The 22,298-nt window shown below is 47.2% G+C and overlaps 1 protein-coding gene across 1 annotated transcript in view; it reads right to left on the reverse strand.

Annotated features, from left to right (window-relative positions):
* Gas8 (growth arrest specific 8) overlaps positions 1 to 20,704 on the reverse strand; it is a 22,243-nt gene extending 1,539 nt beyond the window's left edge. Inside the window, exons 1-10 of the mRNA XM_048354891.1 lie at positions 20,663 to 20,704; positions 17,900 to 17,986; positions 15,607 to 15,804; positions 15,040 to 15,246; positions 11,870 to 11,924; positions 10,109 to 10,314; positions 9,139 to 9,306; positions 8,711 to 8,797; positions 4,879 to 5,088; positions 1,657 to 1,722 (exon numbers count right to left, since the gene is read on the reverse strand). Of these exons, the coding sequence (XP_048210848.1) occupies positions 1,657 to 1,722; positions 4,879 to 5,088; positions 8,711 to 8,797; positions 9,139 to 9,306; positions 10,109 to 10,314; positions 11,870 to 11,924; positions 15,040 to 15,246; positions 15,607 to 15,804; positions 17,900 to 17,986; positions 20,663 to 20,665 (1,287 nt within the window). The 5' untranslated portion in view covers positions 20,666 to 20,704. The remainder of the gene's footprint in view (positions 1 to 1,656; positions 1,723 to 4,878; positions 5,089 to 8,710; positions 8,798 to 9,138; positions 9,307 to 10,108; positions 10,315 to 11,869; positions 11,925 to 15,039; positions 15,247 to 15,606; positions 15,805 to 17,899; positions 17,987 to 20,662) is intronic.
* Positions 20,705 to 22,298: the final 1,594 nt, after the last annotated feature.

Consider the following 22,298-nt stretch of genomic DNA (forward strand, 5'->3'; position numbering starts at 1 on the left):
GGGAGACAGAGAAGGAGAGCCAAAGGAAATGGAGAGGGAGAGAGGGACAGGGAGAGGGACAGGGAGAGAGAGAGAGAGAGAGAAAGAGAGAGAGAGAGAGAGAGAGAGGAACAGGAACAGGAAGAGGGAGGGAAGGAGGGAAGCAAGCAAGCAAGCAGGCAGGCAGGCAGGCTTGTCAATGGCTTACTATGCCAGACCCAGTGCTCACACCTTTACATGAAATTAACAACATGGAGAGAGATAGAAGGGACCTACTCAGTCACCAGTGAGAGACCCAAAGATCAAACCCCAATATAAAAGAAAAAAAAATGTAGCCTGGTTGGGTTCCTAGCCTCTTGCTAGCATTTCTCAATGGTCAATATACCTTAATGTCCTGACAAAATGGCATCAACAGTGGGCAAAAATGGCTCATGCCTGTAATCCTAGCTACCAAGAATGCTGGAATACTGAGATCTGGAATATTAAGGTGCTAAGCCAGCCTAGGTAGAAACATCCTCGAGACTCCATCTCCATAAGCAGTAAAATGCTGGACTAGAGTTGTGGCTCAAGTGATACAACACCAGTAAGAAAGCCAAAGAACAGCATGAGTCCCTGAATTCAAACATTACTGTTAGCGCGCGCGCACACACGCGCACACACACACACAGAGCAGCCAACTGAGGTGCACTCAGTGCAGAGCCCAGGTCTGGTTTGAGTGCATGGGGCAGGAAGCAGCTAGGTCCAGGCATTAGTTGTTGAGTCTAATGTTTACCCACAAAACTATAGGAATCCACTGAAGTACATGTTAAGCACAGAAAGGATATAGCTTTAACAAAATCATTTGGTGTAGGGGCTGGGAATATGGCCTAGTGGCAAGAGTGCTTGCCTTGTATACATAAGGCCCTGGGTTCAATTCCCCAGCACCACATATACAGAAAACGGCCAGAAGTGGCACTGTGGCTCAAGTGGCAGAGTGCTAGACTTGAGCAAAAAAAAGAAGCCAGGGACAGTACTCAGGCCCTGAGTCCAAGCCCCAGGACTGGCCAAAAACAAAACCATTTGGTGTAAACTAACTGCACAACTCTTGGGGGGAGAGGGGAAGGGGAAGTAGGGTAATGAGGGAGGAGGTAACAAGTAGAACAAGAAATGTACTCACTGCCTTTCATATGAATCTGTAACCCCTCTGTATCACACTTTGACAATAAAGAAAAAAAATTTAAAAATTAATAAGAGAAAGAAGGATATAGCTTTCATCAAATTTGCAACTGAATCAAAACAAGTTGGTGTCCTGACTGTCCTATGCTGAGGGCAGAGGAGGTTAATCTAGGGGAGAAGAAGACCTCCAAATGCTCCAAGAGGGCAAGTCAGCACAGTGGGGTGAGAGAGCAGCAGACTGGGACACAGCAGGGGATAGAGCCCCAAGCATGCATCATGCATGCCCATCCTGCATCTGTGCCCCAGCCCTCATACCAGGCTGAGTGACCTTATGTAAATACAGATGCCCTTGGGCTAAGTCTGACACCCCACATGAGAACAATCATACCTGACTCATGAAGGAAGTATACAGCCAGTGGAAACAGGTGGAGTCCTCAGAGACTCTACTTTTAGAATGTCACCAGACCAAAATCAGGTGCAAGGTCACAGTACTGAGGGAGGATACAGGAGCCACATTCATACCTTGCAGACCCGGGCCAGCTCATACTGTAGGTCCTTGATGGTGGTATTCTTTGATTCCAGTACATCCTGAGGAAAGAGGCAAAGGTGAGTTTGAGACTGCCAAAGAAGATAGGATGAATGACTGTCTAGGGGCTTCCTCAGTGGTCCTGATAGGCTTGAATCCAGTATACATCCATTCAGAAGTGTCAGCAAGCAGAGGCTGCATGGAGGAAAGTGGCCTAGGGATGAGCCCTTTTTGTACTGCCTACATCTCCATAAAGAAGGTCCAGGCTGGACAACAAGATGAAGATGCAGTTAGAAATTTGACCTAGGGATGAGCCCTTCTGGTACTGCCCACATCACTATAAAGAAGGTGCACACTGGACAAAGATGTAGTTAGAAAAGACAAGCATCCCAGCTCTAGCAGTGTTGGGGACAGCTGTGCCTTTAAGAGGGGACGGCCCACTTGGCCCGTCCCCCCACCTTCCGCCTCCCCCCCCCCACCTCTCCGCTCGGCCACGTGTGTAATGGTGGGGACCCCAGAAACCCAGTCCTTGGAGGGCTGTGGTCTCCGCCCATAGAGGAAGTTCCATGACATCACCAGATGGACAGTCTTTTTAGCTAATCGTTAAGATCCAGTACCCCCTCTCCTGCGCACGACTATGGGGGTATAAATTGTTAGCCCCTCCCTTTATTAAACCAGAACGCCCATGAGGTTTCTCTGGGACTCCCAAGCGCCCCGTGTCTTCCTTGGGATGGGAACTGGGCAGGGGTCCTGCAACCACACGCGAACTGAGGCTACTTGGGGTTCCCGCTCCCGCAATTAATCCCTACTGGCCAGGGGACGTGAGAGAGCAAGAAAGGATCACACATGAAAGAGGAGGACAAGCCCAGGACCCCCCCCCCCACGTGGATGGGGGGGGGTAGAGTGAAGCCCGACATAGCAGTGCAAAGACTAGTCACTGGTGCCAGGGCCAGTGACTCACATCTATAAATAATAGCTACTCAGGAAGTTGAGAGATCTGAGGATGAAAATTCAAAGCCAGCCCTAGCAGGCAGAAAAGTCCATGAGACTCTATCTCCAATTAACCAACAAAAAGCTGGAAGTAGAGGTGTGAATCAAGTGGTAGAATGCCATCCATAAGCAGAAAAGTCAAGCAAGAAACTAAGGCCCTGAGTTGAAGCACCAGTACCCCCATCCCCGCAAAAAGAAGGAAAGGGAAAGGGAAAAGGAAAAGGAAAGGGAGAGGAGAGGAGGGGAGGGGAAAGAGAGAAATAAAAGGAAGGGAGGGAGGGAAGAAGGGAGGGAGGGAAAGGAAAGGAAGGGAGAAAGAAAGAAAGAAAACACACTGGTCACTGGAAACCATGCATGGATTCTTAAAGTTCTGAGCCATTTATCCAGCTTCCTGGGCTAGAAAGATCCCAGACAGAGATGAGCCCATCTCAGAGCTACCAGCACCGACAAGGCCCTCCTGTGTGGCTTCACTACCATAGGCCTGAGATCCCAGGTCTAATCTGGATCTCCCAAGCACCAGTCCCCACTGGTCCAGGACCCACTGCTTTCCTTTGGTAGGTGAACACAGTGTCTCCTCAGCCAGAAGCATGGACCCTTCTGTTCCCTCCTCCATCAGGAGCGAGTCTTGTTGAGTCAGCCTCTTAACAGCTCTGGCACCCTCTGCTCTGACCCTGAAGCAGCCTACCTGCTCCCTCTCTAGCTCCTTGTTCCCTCTCTGACACAGAGTGGACGCTCTTCAACCAAGCCATCTATGCCCAGAATTTTCTGTGGTTTCAGACAAACATAACACACATGGGTACAGCTGACAGACTTCAGTACTTGAAGCAAATGAAGGATCTCGGTCTACATCCTCTAACACCTGAGTGCTTCCCAGGACACTCAGCAAGGTCTACCTACTATGCATATGCTTCAAACCTCAGGTCAAGATGGACGACAGGTAGTGAAGCAAATGGGGCCAAAGTGCTTTCAGTAGAGATTAGGTGACTTGACTCAAGGTTAACCCTTGGCGCCTTGAATCTGTGGTAAGCAGATGGCATCTGTGTTCAGCTTAGCTGTGTGCTGATGAAACGCCTTACAAATGCCACCCATGGTGCTTGAAGATAAAAACACATCCACAGATAGAAGATTCAAGCCTACAGTTCCACATGTGCCTATTATAATGCAGCAGAAGTGGCACCCTGGTGGCCTGGATGGATCACCCCTTGCAACAGGCTGGCCGCATCTGACTAGCCTGGGTGGTGGTATCAGGACCAGCTATTTTCAACTTGGGAGCAACAGCCATGCCAGTCAACATGATGCCCTGTATGCCTCTAAGGGCCCCCAGGAATCTACACTTGGACTACGAGAGGCCAATCACAAGCCTGAGAGCCACCCGGTCACTCTAGATGGCAAAGATTCCAAGTCAGCCAAAATCCCCTCATCCTGTGTCATCCCCCCACTCCTATGCCCAACCCAAGGAGGAAAGGGACATGAACCAGCACCAGACGCATGACAAGCAAATAACAGGTAAGGTTCTGTAGGAGGCTTTAGCATCCTATAGGTGACTAAGAATCTTCTGTCTCCCTAGCTGGCCCAAAAAAGCCAAAGCCACATACGCTTTATTTACTACTGTCTCCACTCTGTGCCCAGGAAAGTCCCAGCAGAAAACTGCTACACAAATGATTGAATGCTATGTGTCCTGCTCAGCCTTCACTGCCTGGTATTCACAAAGTCCCATAATGCTACACTTTTCCTACCTTCATCCTGTGTCCTAAACCAGACTGTCATGGATGCCTACCAGAATTGCAGCCATCTCTCAGGACTGCGTTTGGATCTGTCTCAAGTGACAGAGGAACTCAGGCACCACAGATCTGAAAGCAGCTTTTCCACTCCCAGGCCATCCTCAAGAAACTCGTCAATTAGCACCTGACACACCATGACGAGCTACTCTGCAAAACTGGAATGGCAGAAGCTCAGAGGTTCTAAACTACCATAAGATTAAGGGACTGAGCCACTCAAGAGAGATGCAGGAGAATCTATGAGAAGAAACTCTTTATGGACATGGGCTAGAACACAGAAGCCTGCAAGCTGCCTCACTATGGGAGCCATAGTCACCCCTCCCCTGCAGCTGACACTTTCCTCATCATTTGAGGAGGCACAGCCCAGTATTCAGGGTCCCACTATAAGTGTTGAGGCCACATGCTGGGGCAGAAGTATAAGTGCCTACTAAGGCACCTTTTGAGACCTACCTCAAGCTTGCGAGACACCAGAGTCAAAGCTGCAGGGTCCAGGTTGGAGGCTGCCAACACCTCATTGAATTGCACTTCTTTCTTCTCTACGGCGGCATTCAGTGCCAGCAACTTGCGCTCCAGCACCAAATTCTTGAAGCCTGTCTTCTGCTGCACTTCCTGGATGGCTGTGGTGAACTTCCGGTAGAGCTCATCCCTCTCCTGCTGCACCTGTGGGGATGATGCTGGAGTAGGTGGCCAGGTCCCTCACCTGGAGACATCTCAATGGGGACAAGTCACTTCTCACTCCTGCTGGAACCCCTGACACTACAGGATTATATACCAGTGCCACAATAGTGCCATACCCATACCTTACAGGTCCATGTGACATATACAAGGATCTCTGTGCTTGCCTGGCTCACACTACATGCAATCTACCCTCTATAAAAAGAACTGAAGGTGGCAGCTGTCTACACAGTGAAAGGCATGAATGAAACATTAGTATGAGCTCTGTCAGGAAGCAGTGGGGTGCCCCAGTAAGAACAGGAGCAGTCCCACCCAGAAAACTGCTTCACATGTAGGTCACAGCCAGCCTTGCCCGTTAAGAGCTATGGGCACAGATGAGATGCATCCCCAATCATTTTCATGTGGGAGCCAGTGTACTGCACAGCCAGCAGGCAAGGTTTGCAAGAGGGGCCCTTGGAGGATCCTATATGCAGTTAGTATGCACCACAGGTATGCTACTCTACAGCAACTCTGCATCAAGTGTCTGTCAACCAGTAAGACAGTCCTTTCCCATTTCTTACCTCTTTACCTAATAACATGTAATAACAAAATAAAAAAATAAGGAGTCTTTTTAACTCCTATATCCTGCATGAGGAGTAAGAAACATTTATCTCTCCATTCTTATTTCTCCCTAATTTAATCCTGTTAAAACAAAAAATAATTCCTTACTAAAACTTAAGAAAAAAATAGGACTTTCCAGTAAAAAGTAAATACTCTTTAAGCCCAGTTCCCAGAGGCCACTATCACTGTGATCATTTGGTGTCTTTTTCCAGAATATTTTCCGTATAAAAGAGGAACCTGTAATACTGTTTGGAAGGAAATGAGTTCGTGCTACAACACAGAAGCCTCCACTTCCCCCGCCACTTTGGAGTACTAGGGCAGGAACTCAGCCTCATTCTTGCTAGGCAGAAGCTCTACCACTTGAGCTATATCCTCAGCCCTTCTTTGCTTTAGTTATTTTTTTTAAATAACGTCTCAATGTTTTTTCCTGGTGCTAGCCTAAGAACCACAATCCTCCTACCCCTGTGTAGCTAAGATTATGGGGCACATACCACACCCACTTTATTTTGTTGAGATGAAGTCTTGCTACTTTTTTCCCTCATCCTGGCCTCAAACTAAAAAGCCTTTCAATCTCTGCCTTCTGAAAAACTGAGATTACAAGGATATACAACAACAATCCAGACACACTTTAACTTTTCACATGGCAGCATATATTACGCCACTTCCCAAGGCAGTGCATACATTATCTGTATCCTCTCCAAGTATTGTACAGTTTGACAGATTTTCTTATATCCAATTCCCTGTCAACAGACATGTAGATTGCCAGAGCCTCCTGGTCTCTAGATTTCATTAACAAATACAAATCACTGGGTCAAGTCAGAGACACTATATCTCAAGCACATTCAAGTGGAAGGAAATGTAGCAGACTGCAACCCAGGCACATCTCTGCTTTCCTCATTCCACTAACATTGGCCTTAAAATGACAGGGAGTCTGGGCACTGGTGGTTCACGCCGGTAATCCTGGCTACTCATGAGGCTGATATCTGAGGATCACAGTTCAAAGCCAGCCTGGGCAGAAAACTCTGAAACTTATCCTCAATAAACTACTCAAATGAGCCAAAAGTGGCACTGTGTCTCAAGTGATAGAGTGCTGGCCTTGAGCAACAGAAGCTCAGGAACAGCACCAAGGCCCAGAATTCAAGCCTCAAGACCAGCCAAAAAGAAAAACCAGGGAGGAAGAAGGTGGCTATGTGTAATATAACATGACTCGAGGTTATATATGACTCAGAGTTATATATATGGAAAACTCTTCCTTGCGTTCCAGTCAGGCAGTCTGCACAGATCTGTGGGTGACAGGGGCACAGCTCAGCAAGTCATGTCTTGTGACTTAAAAGGCACACCTAGAACAGACATCTGGGTAGGATATATTTGGGAAGCCTGTTCTGAGGAACACAAGAACAATTCCACTGTTGGTCTGAATTTGTTTATTTGTAGATATTATGGCTCACAGATGTAATGCCTGGGTCATGTGGATGAAAAGCAAAGCCCCATAATACAAAGTTGGCCCTGACAAAACTTTGATATTGCAAAGGCTAGGAAGGGCATCTGCAAAGACAGAGGAGAATCATGTCTCTACCACTCATAGGAAATATCAATAATACAAATAACATATTTTCTACCCAACCATATAAACAAAGTCTTACATTGATCAAATCCAATGAAAACATGAAGAGTGGGAAGTGGCCCTTGGCACTACCTGTCAGGAACATAACACAGAGCAACCCTCCCACAGACTTACCAAGATTCTGAGACCAACCCTCTGCCCCAGCATTTCCACTGTGGGGAACTGACTTTCCTTTAAAAAAAAAAAAAAAAACAAAAACAGATGCACAGAGACAAACTCAAACGGGTAATTGTGTCTCAATGCTTGTAACAGCAAAGAACTGTAAACTAAGACATGCTCATCAAGGGAACTAGCTAAACAAATAAGCAGACATTTAGGTAATGCGTGCTGGGCAGCTGTTAAAAGAATGAAGCTAGGGCTGGGAATATGGTCTAGTGGCAAGAGTGCTTGCCTCTTATACATGAAGCCCTGGGTTTGATTCCTCAGCACCACATACACAGAAAAGGTCAGAAGTGGCGCTGTAGCTCAAGTGGCAGAGTGCCAGCCTTGAGCAAAAAGAAGCAAGGGACAGTGCTTAGGCCCTGAGTTCAAGCCCCAAGATTGGCTAAAAAAAAAAAAAAAAAAAGAATGAAGTTGCTTTCTATGTGCAACCAAGATATACTGCAAGATTAAAATGCCAATAGTATGAAAGTTACATCTACTTGAGAGCATGCAGGAAAAAGCCTGGAAGGCAGCTCATAAAACTGTCTCTCATCTTGTGAAGACCAGCCCTGAGTCATATTGAAGGGTCTCATGACAGCTTTACTAATGAGTAGATAATAGGTCAATACCCAAAAAAGTGCACACACTGATGAAAAGAGTACTTCTGAGGCAACAGAAGAGCTCCTCCCCTGCAGACAGCCTACTCCCCTTGAGACCTTGTGCCATCTGCAGAATAGATAACAGGATTTTGCCTCATAAAGCCTGTATGCTGAGCCAGATGCTGGAAGCTCACACCTGTGATACTAGCTACTCAGGAGACTGAGATCTAAGGACCATGGTTCCAAGCCAGCCCGGGCAGGAAAAGTTTGTGAAACTCTCATCTCCAATTAGCCACCAAAAAGCCAGAAGTAAAGCTGTGGATCAAGTGATAAGGCACTAGTCTTGAGCAAAAAAGATCAAGGACAGAGTCCAGGCCCTGAGTTCCAGCCCCAGGACTGGTGTGTACACACACACACACACACACACACGCATGTGTGCTTGTACTCCCAGCTACTCAGGAAGCTGAATGGACAAGCTGGCTTGAGGCCATAATTTCAAGATCAGGCTGGGCAACAGTAAAACCTTGTCTCTTTAAAAAACAACAACAACAAAAAAAAAAAAAAAACATGCTGCACCAAGAAGGTGGACCTGTGGCTCCCAAACCCAGAGACAAAGTACCTATACCATATCCATACTGCTCACCTTAATGAAACGCTGTTCCAGCACCTCATGCTCCCACTGCAGATCTTTCAGATCTTTCTCAGAAACCTTCAAACGTGCTTTTGTACACTGCAAGAATATAGGAAGTGAGGGTCAGAAAGAACTCAGAACTCCATGCACCCATGGAACAGGCTCATGGTAGATGGCAAGGCCAGAAAGATACCAGGAACAATGCCTAGGAAATGTACCAGGAACCCTAGTGGGGCCTACCCAGCTGCACAGGAGTGTATAAATACATGGAAGACAAGGGCCTTGTCTCCCCCTCCCAATTTACAGCCCCAGAAGAACAAAGGAAGGAGAGGGTCCAGATTTCCAGATCTCCTTTTTTAAGGGATGCATCATTCAGAGCCTTTTTTTCATGAGCCCAAGATGTGTGTGTTACAGGGAGAGGAGTTTAGTAGGGAACTCACAACCAGGATCTGTTTATCCCTTTCATAGTTCCTAAGCTTCCTCTGCATCTCATTCATTTCCTCTCGTGCCTTCTGGAGAGGCTCTGCCAGGCGCTTATTCTGCAAAGACACCTCTGCCATTTCCCTCTCTAGGTGCTCTTCCTTCTTCCGCATGTCCTCCATCTGCTCCTGCAATCACAATGCAAGTATAGCAGAGGCTCAGCCTCAGGGCATACCCTGGGTACCCACTTGACAACAAATGGGTCCTGCCAGGGAAGTATGCTTAAGATCTAAGCTTGTTTCACATATAGACAGTATTTGATGTGTCTGCCAGTCCTGGTGCTTGAACTCAGGGTCTGGGTGCTATCCTTGGGCTTTTTTATTCAAGGCTAGTATGCTACCACTTCAGACATAGATCTACTTCTGGCTTTCATTGGAGATGAGTCTTACAGTTTCCTGACCAGGCTGGCTTCAAACCACGATCCTCATATCTCAGCATCCTGAGTAGTTTGGATTACAGGCATGAGCAACTGCTACTTAGCTGACAGTATTTTTATAGCCATAACTCATTCTGAATTTTCTGTTTAAGACAGCACTGTCAGCATTGAGGGCTACTGGGGCCATAACGTAGTTCCCACTACAGTTCTGCCTGGGAGTGCATGTCAGAATGCCCTTCATATCTTCCCTTCTCTTCAGCACAGTTAGGGGAACACCCTGATTGTGCTCAATTACAGGTATAGATACCACACATTGTCCATTACAGTTCTGCCTGGGTGTACACGCATCAGAATGCCTTTAACATTAGTATCTCCTCCACTAAATTGCAGTTAGAAAAATATCATGGTTGTTCATGAATAGTAGAGAGGCAACAGACAGTATTTGTACAGAAAAGAGAGTTGGATCTAGCAGGGTCGAGGGTTTTGACTGCATCCCCCAGGCTCTCTGGACATTTTAGGACAGGAAAAGTATGTCTCCTGGCCCATATCAGAACCTTGAGGGAGTTGATGAGGGCCAGATTGTTAAGTGTGATGTCATTGTAGTAGTTCTTGATGTCAGTGAAGGCCTCCTCATGGCGGTGCATCAGTATATTGATCTGGCCATTCTTCCTCTCCTCCACTTCATGGATTTCAGTCTTTCTCCGTAGGTCAAGCTCATCTCTCAGCATCTTTATCTTCTTATCATACTTGGCTTCAATTTCTAAAAGGCAAAAGCGCACACCGCAGCTGGGCAAAGGACCAGCTACTCAGGAAGCTGGGCAGGGTAGGATCTTGGTTAAAGGCCAACCTGGGCAAAAAATGTGTCAATATCTCCTCTCAAGCAATAAGCTAGGTGTGGTAGTCTATACCTGTGACCTAAGCTAGGAAGGAGGCCACAGAAAGGAAAAACACTATCTGAAGCCCACCCCAGGCAAAATATGAGACCCTAACTACAAAATAACTAAAGCAAAAAAGGGTGTGGATATCTCTCAAGTGCTAAAGCACCTGCATACCAAGTGTGGAACTCTTGAATTCAAACCCCAGTGCCACCTAAGGAAAAATACTGTGAAGCAAAAGAAGTTTAAATAAAAATAAAGACAGGCAATAGTGGCTCATACCTGTAATCTTAGCTACCAAGAAGGTTGAGGTCTGAGGATCTTGGTGCAAAGCTGGCCCAGACAAGACAAATCCCTAAGTATCTTATCTCCAATTAACCACCAAAAAGGCAGAAGGGCTCAAGTGGTAGAGTGCTATCCATGAGTGAAAAAGCCAACCAAGAGCACAGAGGCTCTGCGTTCAAGCCCAAATACCAACAAAACAAAGAACAAAAAGACCAAAAAAAAAAAGAAAAAGCTCAGTTGCCTCCACCCGCCCCCTCAAAAAAAAACAAAGCCCACATGCCCCCTTTCTAAAATCTGTACTTAACAGCAGGCAGTACATATTCAGTGTTGTGAGCAGCATTTTTATAATATTTTTCCCCATAGCTCCTAGCTAGAGAAGGCTCCAGTGTCAGAAGCCCATCTGGTTTAGCATCAAGCCCTGTTATCTGTGGCGGGATGGGTACATAGGTCTTTGTTAGTACCCACTGAGATTAACTGGGAGCCCCAGTACAAGTAATGACTGGTTATAATGGTCAATAACAAAAAAGAATGGTGTGCTAAATACATCACCTGTGATCAGCAGCAGAAAAACTGCACCTTCACTTCACCTGGAGTTTGGCAAACTTGGTCTCCACGGCCTTTTTTCTGACCCTAGTCAGTGTTCTGGATCATGTTTACAGGTTCCTTTTTCAAGTATTTTGGTTGTTGTCAGTCCTGGGGCTTAAACTCAGGACTTAGATGTTGTCCTGAAACATCTAGCTACTCAGGAGGCTGATATCTGAGGATCAAGGTTCAGAGTCACCCGGAAAGATAAATCTGAGAGACTCTTATGCAACAAAAAGCCCAAAGGAGATCAGTGGCTCAAGTAGTATAATACTAGCATGTTGAGTGAAAAAGCTAAAGGACAGAGGGGAATGGGGACGGGGGAGGGGAAGGGGAACAGGGAAAGGGGGACAGGGGGAAGGGAAGAGGGGAAGGGGGGAGGGAGACAGTGGGAGAGAAGGGGGGACAAGAGGAGGGGGAGGAAAGGGGGGAGATGCCAGAGGAGGGGCACAGGGGATGGGGAGAAAGATGGGGGAGGGGAGGGGGAAGAGGAGGAGAAGGAGAAGGGAGGACAGTGGAAGAGGAAGAGGGAGCCAGGGAAAGGGAAAGAGGGGGAAGGGGAGGGAGACTGACCTCGAACTTGCCTCTCAAAGTCATTCCGCAACTTGGTGATCTCTTCAGCATGTTTCTGCACAGGTAAGAATGGTACATTATTACACAAGAAGACTGAGTACACCTCTTTCACTCCTCTAACGTCAAAAAAGTTCCTCACCAATGGGGGAAAAATAGTTCAGTTGTTGACCCTATGCTGCTTGGATGGTTGCTTGATTCCCTCTCCAAGTTTGTTGAATGTGTCCAGAGTAACATGGCTTTGGTAACCTCTACACGTCATAACTCACTTCCCTCACTGAGGTCATCATTTCTAAGCCTGAGAGACATTAGTAGACAAGAGCACTGAATTTTGCTATGTTTCCTTACTCAGGCTTCCATACAAAAACATAAGCTTCCTCCAGTAACCTCACTACCTGCCTTACTGTTAGCACATTTATTTATTTATTTATTTATTTTGCCAGTCCTGGTGCTTGGACTCAGGGCTGAGCACTATCCCTGGCTTCCTTTTTGCTCAAGGCTAGCCCTCTGCCACTTGAGCCACAGTGCCACTTCTGGCAGTTTTCTATATATGTGGTGCTGAGGAATTGAATCCAGGGCTTCAAGTATACAAGGCAAGCACTCTTGCCACTAGGCCATATTCCCAGCCCCACTGTTAGCACATTTTAACAATTATTTTAACTGAGCCAAAGGAGATCAGTGGCTCAAGTAGTATAATACTAGCATGTTGAGTGAAAAAGCTAAAGGACAGAGGGGAATGGGGACAGGAGGAAGGGAAGAAGGGAAGGGGGAGGGAGACAGTGAGAGAGAAGGGGGGGACAAGAGGAGGGGGAGGAAAAGGGGAGGGGCCAGAGGAGGGGCACAGGGGATGGGGAGAAAGATGGGGGAGGGGAGGGGTAAGAGGTGACAGTGACTCATGCCTATAATCCTAGCTACTCAAGTGGCTCACATCTGAGGATCACAGCTTGAAGTTAGCCTGGTCAAGAAAGTCTGTGAGACACTTTTCTTTTTCTTTTCTTTTTTTGACAGTACTGGGGCTTGAACTCAGGGCCTGGGCACTGTCCCTGAGTCTATGCTCAAGGCTAGCACTCTACCACTTGGAGTCACTGTGCCACTTACAGCTTCTTTGAGTAGTTTATTGGAGATAAGAGTCTCACAGACTTTTCTGCAGGGACTGGCTTCAAACCATCCTCAGATTTCAGCCTCCAGAGTAGCCAGGATTGTTCAAGTGGCAGAACACTAGCCTTGAGCAAAAACAGCTTAATAACAGTGCCCAGGCCCTGAGTTCAAGCCCCAGGACCAGCACATATATACACATACACACACCCCATAGGCAGATTACTTTAATAAATAAGTATGTATTTAAATTTGTGAGTAAACATTTAATTATTTGGGGGGCGGGGCGGGAAGGAAGACTCAATGTAGCACTTTCATCATGTACCACCACCATACCCAGACCTCACATTAAGCAGACTGCCTCCTATCACTAATCTGAAACCAGCCATGTTATGCTTTTCAGAAAAGACTAGATAAGCTGGAGACCTCAGCACCCTCACATTTCACTGCAGTCTACAATGTCACTGATTTTTATCCTCAGATAGCTGAGATTGAGCTGCTTCCAGGCATGAGGCAAATGTTTATCAATCTAACAGAAGCTTTGAAACTAAAATCAGAAGAAACATCCTTCCTCAGAAGGTTCCCAATTGATTCAGTCCAAGTCTGATCCTCACAGTGGTTTCTAGGCCGACAAGCTCTAACCCAGCCCCTCAGCCTCCGTACTCCTTGTATCTCCAGCCTCCTTATTTCTTGCTTCTTCCATTGGGAAGTCCCACTGGCTATTCTTCTGGGCTAGTCCTTACCCAATCACCTACTTTCTTCCAGCCTTGCCCAAAAGTTCTCATCTCAATGAGTATTTAAAAATTTAAATGAGTATTTAAAAAATTAGAGACCACCTCCCTCCATCTCCCCTGCCCACTTCACTTTTTTCTTCCTATAGTCCCCAACAGTCATACTTCATGCACTTGACACATATGTCTCCTTCTCTACACTGTCTCTCTCCTTTCTAAATAACCCATTCTACTTGGGCAAGCATTTGTCAAAGACCACATCAAGCATAGCACCTAATGGTCTTTTGGCCAATGAATCTCAGTCTCCATTCTCTACCTAGAAATCCATGGTGTCCCTGAGAAAGGATCAACACTAGCCTCAAAAGTAACTAGCTTGGGCCGGGTGCCAATAGCTCACACCTGTAATCCTAGCTACTCAAGAGGCTGAGATCTCAGGATCTCAATTCAAAGCCAGCTCAGGCAGGAAAAGCCATGAGACTCTTACCTCTAATGAACCACTAGAAAACCGGAAGTGGTGCTGTGGCTCAAGTAGTAGAGCACTAGCTTTGAGCTGAAGAGCTCAAGGACAGCGCCCAGGCCCAGAGTTTAAGCCCCACAACCCCCCCCCCCGTCCCCCCCCCACACACACAAAGTAACAAGCAGCATTGTGGTGCATGCCTATAATCCCAATACTCAAGAGGGACAACTTTGAAGTGGTCTAGGCTGCACAATGAGATTCTGTCTCAACAAAAGGGTTGGAGATCTTACACAAAAATATGAATTCCCAGTAGTTAAATATCAGGAGGCTACCCTCACAGTCTGTGGGGCACGCCTTGCATCATTAAGAGGCAATTAGCTGGCCCCGCCTGTTTTCCCAGCCCTGGGGCCCGCTGGCTGTTATGATGGAAGTTCTAGCTGGCCCCATCCCAGCCTTGGGACCATGTGTAGCCAAGATGGCGCCTGATGGTGAACTCGGAGGTGGTCCTGTGGGCTGTGACGTAGAATTAGGCCACCTTTTAGGGTTGGTCCCTCAGCCCTCCACCCTTGACAGACAGCCTCAGGCAGCCCCTCATAGCCCCTAGCTAGGTGTGCTACACTCCTCCCCTTCCTGCTACTCTCTGACCCTTTTAAGAGTGTGACTCCTCCCTGAATAAAATGAGATTGCGAGACCAACGAGACCAACTCCTGGGCTGCCTGATCGTCCTCCAGCGAAGGGGGTCTGGATGCAGGCGGTTCATCGACTCTTCACCTTTTCTTGGCTCGCCTCGGCCAGGGTGCGCTTCCACGCCTCTCCCGCTGGCCAGGAGAGCGCTGGGGGCGAAGGACCCCGACAACAGTCTAGCAACCTGAGTCCTTCTTTATACTTACCAGCCGGAGATTCTTCACCACAACTTCATTGGCCAGTTCCTGCTCCTTAAGCTCCACCTTCAGTGCCCGCATATCCTTGCGAAGTGCTCCCTCCTGTGTACAGTGCTCCTTCTGGGCCAGCTTCATGACTACAGTGCCCTCTGCCTTCATTTCAGTGAGGTTATTCTGGTGCTCATACAGAAGGTGCTTCACCTTCTGTTTGTATACCTACAGGGCAGAGGAAGGCACCACTTCTTACCTGTGCACCTGAAGCCCACAGGAGGAGACCAAGACTGGTACATGAGACACATGCCCAGCTCACCTGGCACTAAATGGCAGAGCCAAGTTGCAAGGAAGTCAGCCTGACTTCAGTGCCCCATGCTTCTGTCTATTATGTTGTGGAGGCTGAGATCCAAACATTCTTTCCCTCAGCCTCCTTTAGAAAAATCATATCCAACATAAAGGGTACAAAGAAAGGACTATGATCTCAAAGCAAGGAGAGAAAATGTTCCCACCCCACCATCATGCCCTATTTCTGTGTTGTTGCAGAATGACCCCAGCAGAAAAGGGCAGACCAGCCCCACTCACCTTGATCTCCACCTGGTGCCTCTCCTCTGCCTCCTCCATCTCCCGGTCTTTGTTTCGCAGCTCAGCCTTCTTCTCCTCCAGCTGCCTCCGAGTGATCTCCCAAAAGGTGTGGATTTTGTCCCGCTCCAGCTGGAAGTAGTTGCGCTCCTCTCGCTCTCGGTCCAGCTCCTCCCGAATGCGGTTGACATGCTCCTCCACCTGACCAGGCACAGGGCATCAGGTCAATCACCCATCAGGAGCTCATCTACCACCTGGGCTGTTTTGGCAAAGAGAAGCAAGGAAGAAAGAGGGAGGGGCCAAAAAATAAGAGCTAAAAGTAAAAAGTTAAAATACAATGTGAGAAAGGCTCCAGGGACAGACAGTATACACTCAGCAAATGTCAGAATTCTCTTAATTCCAGACAATAATCATAGAACAATTATATCTCAGGTAATTTTTTTTTACTTATTTTTTTTTGTGCTGGTACTGGGGCTTGAACTCAGTATCTCACACTCTAGCTTGGCTTTTTTGCTCAAGGATGGCACTCTACCATACCTCTACTTCCAGCTTTTGATGCTTAATTAGAGATAAGAGCCTCATGATCTTTTCACTTTTTTTTTTTTTTTTTTGGTGCCAGTACTGCGGCTTGAATTCAAGACCTTTTGCTCTCGTTTGGCTTTTTGTTCAAGGCTGGTGGTCTACCACTTGAGCCACAGCTCCGTTTCCAGCTTCTTGCTGGTTACTTGGAGACAAGAATCTCATGGATTTCTCTGCCTGGACTAGATCTGAACCACAATTCTCAGATCTCAGCCTCCTGAGTAGCTTGGATTATAGGCATGAGCCATGGGTGTCCATATATTATCCTGGCAATTAATACTACAGAAATTTCCAAAAAGAAACAGAGCTACCTGCCAGTAGCTCATTCCAGTAATTCAGCTATAGAGGACTGCAGTTCAAAGTCAGGGTAGAAGAGTTTGTGACATTCCACCTTATGAGCCAGCCAAATGCTAGAATTCAGACATGGCTCAAGTGCCAGCCAGGAGCAATACAGTCCAATGAGAGAGCAAAGCCCTAAATCCAAATCCTGGTACTGGTACACATATAAAAAGAAACACGAGCCAGGTACTAGTGGCTCCTACCTGTAATTCTAGCTATTCTGGAAGCAGAGATCTGAGGATTGTGGCTTGTAATTGAAAAAAACAAAAAACTAAAAAGGAAGTGATCTAGGACAATTTAAACAGGAATATGGTAGGGCTGGGAATATGGCTTAGTGGTAGAGTGCTCACCTTGCATGCATGAAGCCCTGGGTTCAATTCCTCAGCACCACATAAACAAAAAAAACTGGAAGTGCGCTGTGGCTCAAGTGGCAGAGTGCTAGTTTTGAGCAAAAAGGAAGCCAGGGACAGTGCTCAGGCCCTGAGTCCAAGCCCCAGGACTGGCAAAAAATAAAATAAATAAATAAATAAACAGGAATATGGTAGAAAAGTTAGACTATATTCGCTAGAAGAAATATTATAGGATCCAAAAACAGATATGGAAGTGATATAACATGTAAACATTTTAACAAAATGAAAAAATTCACAGTAGGCACCAATGACTCACACCTGTAACCCCAGCTACTCAAGGGGCTGAGATATGAGGAGCGCGGTCCAAAGCCAGCCTGGGAAAAAGTTTGCAGGACTCTTTATCTTCTACTATTCACCAAAAAAGCCAGAAGTGGAGCTGTGGCTCAGGTGATAGAGCACTAACCTTGAGCAAAAAGGTCAGGGACAACGCCCAGGTCCCCAGTTCAAGCCCCAGGACCAGAAAACAAAGTGTATGTACATACACACACACACACACACACACACACACACACTCCTAACATTCAACACTTTGATCCAGAGCCAATTGCAACTCTGAAAGTAGGTTACAGAGAAAAGTAGGACAGCTTCCATCTTTCTTGGGATCTCACTTCTCTTGACAGACAAAACAACAACCAGCCAAAGGGCTCTGAGGTGAGAACACTGGGCAGAGGCCTAGGTCTCCAGGAAGGAGCACATCAGAATCTGACCAGTACCTCAGCAAAACAATAAACATCTTTCCATCATGGACATTCAGTGTCACTCAGAGTGAAAAACAGGGTTCATGTTCTATTTGGTTCACATGGTGTTAGTCTGCCATCATGGAATACTAAGACTTCTTATAAACAGCCAAACTTCTAACTTCTCCTGAAAACTCAAATGTACAGTCCACAATAACCAGTCCTTGCTCTGCACACTGTCCAAGTACTTCTCATCCCACACTAAGATTGGATAACATAAGCTCTGCTCACCTGTTCCTTGTTCATGTCCTCCGGAGCAAGTCCATCAACAACAGGAGTGCCTTTGGCTTTGCCTTTCTTCCCTTTCTTTTTGGGTGCCTTTGTTTAAAGAACAGATGATTAAGTAAAAGCTACTCTGCCTAATGGCCTCCAGTTCTTGGCTGGCTATGATTTGTTCCTTTGAGTGTTTGAAAGCAAATGGCTCTACCTCTACTGTTCACCTCTTGCAGTACTGTCCTGAGTTTTCCCACTCTTAGCCAAACACATACACATCCCGTTTGGAAAGCTGGACGCTAGTGGCTCATACCTGTAATCCTAGCTATTCAAGAGGTCAAGATCAAAGGATCGGGCTGGGAATATGGCCTAGTGGCAAGAGTGCTCACCTTGTATACATGAAGCCCTGGGTTTCCCAGCACCACATACATAGAAAATGGCCAGAAGTGGTGCTGTGGCTCAAGTCGCAGAGTGCTAGCCTTGAGCAAAAATGAAGCCAGGGACAGTGCTCAGGCCCTGAGTCCAAGGCCCAGGACTGGCACCAAAAAAAAAAAGAAGAAGAAAAGAAAAAGATCAAAGGATCAAGGTTTGAAGCCAGCAGGAAAGATTTGGGCAGGAAAGACTGTAAGACTCTTTAAAAAAAAAAAAAAGCTTTTTTTTTTTTTTTTTTTTGCCAGTCCTGGGGCTTGGACTCAGGGCCTGAGCACTGTCCCTGGCTTCTTTTTGCTCAAGGTTAGCACTCTGCCACTTGAGCCACAGCGCCACTTCTGGCCATTTTCTGTATATGTGGTGCTGGGGAATTGAACCCAGGGCTTCATGTATACAAGGCAAGCACTCTTGCCACTAGGCCATATCCCCAGCTCTGTAAGACTCTTATCTCCAACTAACTACCAGAAAACCAGAAGTAGAACAGTGGCTCACAGTGGTAGAGCATTAGCCTTGAGCAGAAAAGCTCAGGGACAGTACACAGGCCCTGAGTTCAAGCCCCATGACCCACAGGGGGAACAAAACAAAAAAGAATTTGGAGACACACAAGAGAAATCTTTTCAGAAAAGTACTCCTCCACTCATCTCCTTCCAAGAAGGAGAAACCCATCCCAAGCCCATTCATTCCTTTACATAAAGCAAAGACTTCTTTGGTGTGAATGCAAAATTTACTTGGGATCTCCAGTACACACTGCTGAAATTAACATGATGGCTATAATGCTTAGTAACTACCATAGAAAGGCTTGCAATAAAATGTGTTCAATAAACGTATGGAGGAAAGACTTCCATTGCAAGAGTCAGTACTGACAATATAAGACTTCCTTTTTTACAAATAAAGCCCCTTGGGGCTGGGGATATGGCCTAGTGGCAAGAGTGCTTGCCTCGTATACTTGAAGCCCTGGGTTCGATTCCCCAGCACCACATATACAGAAAATGGCCAGAAGGGGCGCTGTGGCTCAAGTGGCAGAGTGCTAGCCTTGAGCAAAAAGAAGCCAGGGACAGTGCTCAGGCCCTGAGTCCAAGCCCCAGGACTGGCCAAAAAATAAAAAAATAAAAATAAAGCCCCTTCAGAAAACCCAATCAAGAAAGATTAAGCAAATGGCTCCTGCAGTGGGTACTCTGTAAATGGGTTACTAGATTACACTGCTTTTGGGGCCAAGCTTCACTTTAACAGCTTTGATAAGGTTGAAAGAAACTTTTTAGTTCCTACTCACTTCCTGAGGCCATTCAAGTAGATAATGACATTCCAAACTCTATCATTCTGCCTTTCCAACTCACAACTCTCTCCAGCCTGTGTTGTTGTTGTTGTTTTGCTTTGCTTTTTGTCAGTCATGGGGCTTGAACTAAGGGACTGTATGCTGTCCCTGAACTCTTTTGCTCAAGGCTAGTGCTCTATCCCTTTGAGCCACAGCTCCACTTCCGGTTTTCTGGTGGTTAACTGCCCAGGCCAGCTTTGAGCCCTGATCCCCAGATCTCAGCCTCATGAGTAGCTAGGATTACAGGCATGAGCCACCAATACCCAGCCAGCCTGTGTTTTTATTTTCTACAGGTCTCTGTAACATTTTTATAATTACCTATTTTACTTGAAAATATAGGAGAGAAGAAGAAAATGAGCCAGGTGCAGTGATGAATACCTGTAGTCCCAGCTACTTGGGAGGCTGTAGCTAGAGGACCATTGAAGCCCAAGAGTTCAAAGACAGCATGAATAGTGGGGGGGGGGGGATGACGATGCCCCACTCCTACGAAGCTCTACACTACGAAGCAGAGGTTCTTGGCACTGCAAGTTGGAGCCCTGGGCACTCCTGGGGCGCTGGACTCTGTCCAGGTCTCCTTGGTAGACAGAGATCTCTGGCACCATCCCAGAGACGGAGCATCCTAAGATATACCCCATACTGGATGCTCCTCCGTTTGGGTCCTTAAGGTCCCCAGATCCCTACAAAGTGAAACCCTGGGTCCCAGTAATCCGACAGACCCCCGTCGCTACTGAATGCTTTGCAAATCAGGCCCTGGGCCTTGTCTACTTTTAGGACCACCGCCGTGGGCACACCCCTCTGAGAGTGCAGGCCCCAGCATCCTGCGCCCCTCTCACAGGGGCCCCTAGAAAGCAGAGCTCTGAATTCTAGGGGTCCGGGGCGCTAGGCCTCCCCATCCAGGGGCCGGTGCCCAAGTCCCTTGCTCTCGCCCAGGGGTCTCGGGGTACACATGGGACCCAGAAGGGCCTGCGACCCCTGCTCCTGCTGTCTGTGAACAAAAGGTTCAACGTGAAACCCAGCCCGGGACCCTCGACCCGCCTCACCATGACGACGGCGACCAAAACTCCCCCGCGGCCCGCGGACACAAAGACACCAGCCAAAAGTCGACTGCACCGTCTCCCAGCAACCCGGGCGCGATCCCGCACCAAGTCTCGCGATATTCCGCCCCCCACCCCACCCCACCCCACCCCCGCCCCGCGGGCTCAGCGACTGGCGCGTCCTTACCGACGCGGGCGGCGTAGCAAAGCTTGCAGAAATCCCGGCGCTGGCGCCGCGCTGGGTTTCCCGGGCTCAAACGCGTTTTCTTTATCGTCGACTTCCCTACGGTTGCGTTTACTTCGGAACTACAACACCGACAAGACAGGTGCGCCATGAAGACGTTGATGAATAATCAGTCTGCCAACCAGGGCTCAGAGGTGTTACCCACGTTGGGGTTGAAAATCGGCCACCCAACACTCACATTATCCAAATTTGAGCTGCGAATCTGCCTCTTAAGCTCACCCACCCTGACTCCCTTAGAAACACACGCTTGCTGCCCGAGTGAGGATCAAATATGCATAGTGGCTGTAGCAGGTATCCAGAAACCAAAGGGGGATTGGACAGGGGGACACACAGAAAATTTAAAAACTAAGTTCTGGCTCAACCCCAAAGTTTTGAAGTTAGCAAGTTTTCCTTTCAAAAAACAGGGGGCTGAGGATATGGCCCAGTGGCCAGAGCAGCACCGCATATATAGAAAAGGCCAGAAGTGGCGCTGTGGCTCAGGTGGCAGAGTGCTAGCCTTGAGCAAAAAGAAGCCAGGGGGCTGGGGATATGGCCTAGTGGCAAGAGTGCCTGCCTCGGATACACGAGGCCCTAGGTTCGATTCCCCAGCACCACATATACAGAAAACGGCCAGAAGCGGCGCTGTGGCTCAAGTGGTAGAGTGCTAGCCTTGAGCGGGAAGAAGCCAGGGACAGTGCTCAGGCCCTGAGTCCAAGGCCCAGGACTGGCAAAACAAACAAATAAATAAATAAACTGTCCTACAGGGCAGCAGTGGCTTGAACCTGCAACTCTAACTGATCAGGAGGCTAAGATATGAGGATCCCGGTTCAAAGCTAGCTCAGAAAAATTCAAGAGACTCTTATCTCCATTGACCTACAAAAAACCAAAAGTGGAGGGGAAAAGTGGGAGAGAGCAAGGGAAAGGGTGACACTGTCGAAAAGGAAATGTACTCTTTACCAGACTTACATAACTCTGTACATCAGCTTTATAATAACATTATTTTAAAAGCCAGAAGTGGAGATGTAAGTCGTAGAATTCCAGCTTTGAGCAAAAAAAAAAAAAAAAAAAGCTCAAAAGCAAAAGGCCCTTGAGTTCAGGCCCCAGTATTTCCACAGACTTTAAAAGGGAGGGGGGAGAGAAAATGTTGCTGGAAGAGGGGTTTTCATGAATGAGGACAAACTGGAAATGGCTATTAGAGACTTCCAGAGAAGCACTACAAAAAAAAAATTGTGTTCTCCTCTGCTTGTTATAGAAATAACTAACCACGGTTAATTCTCAAAACAACTTTCTAATTCCTGAAGCCACCCTATTACCTACACTTAATGTTCGACATCAGCCAACACCTGTCATAAGCAGGTGCGTGTCTCATACACCACTTTTTCCTAAGCTCTTTATGGTGTTCTTTTTTAAAAAATGATC

The sequence above is a fragment of the Perognathus longimembris genome, chromosome 10 (genome assembly GCF_023159225.1).
Source record: "Perognathus longimembris pacificus isolate PPM17 chromosome 10, ASM2315922v1, whole genome shotgun sequence".
NCBI lineage: Eukaryota > Metazoa > Chordata > Mammalia > Rodentia > Heteromyidae > Perognathus > Perognathus longimembris.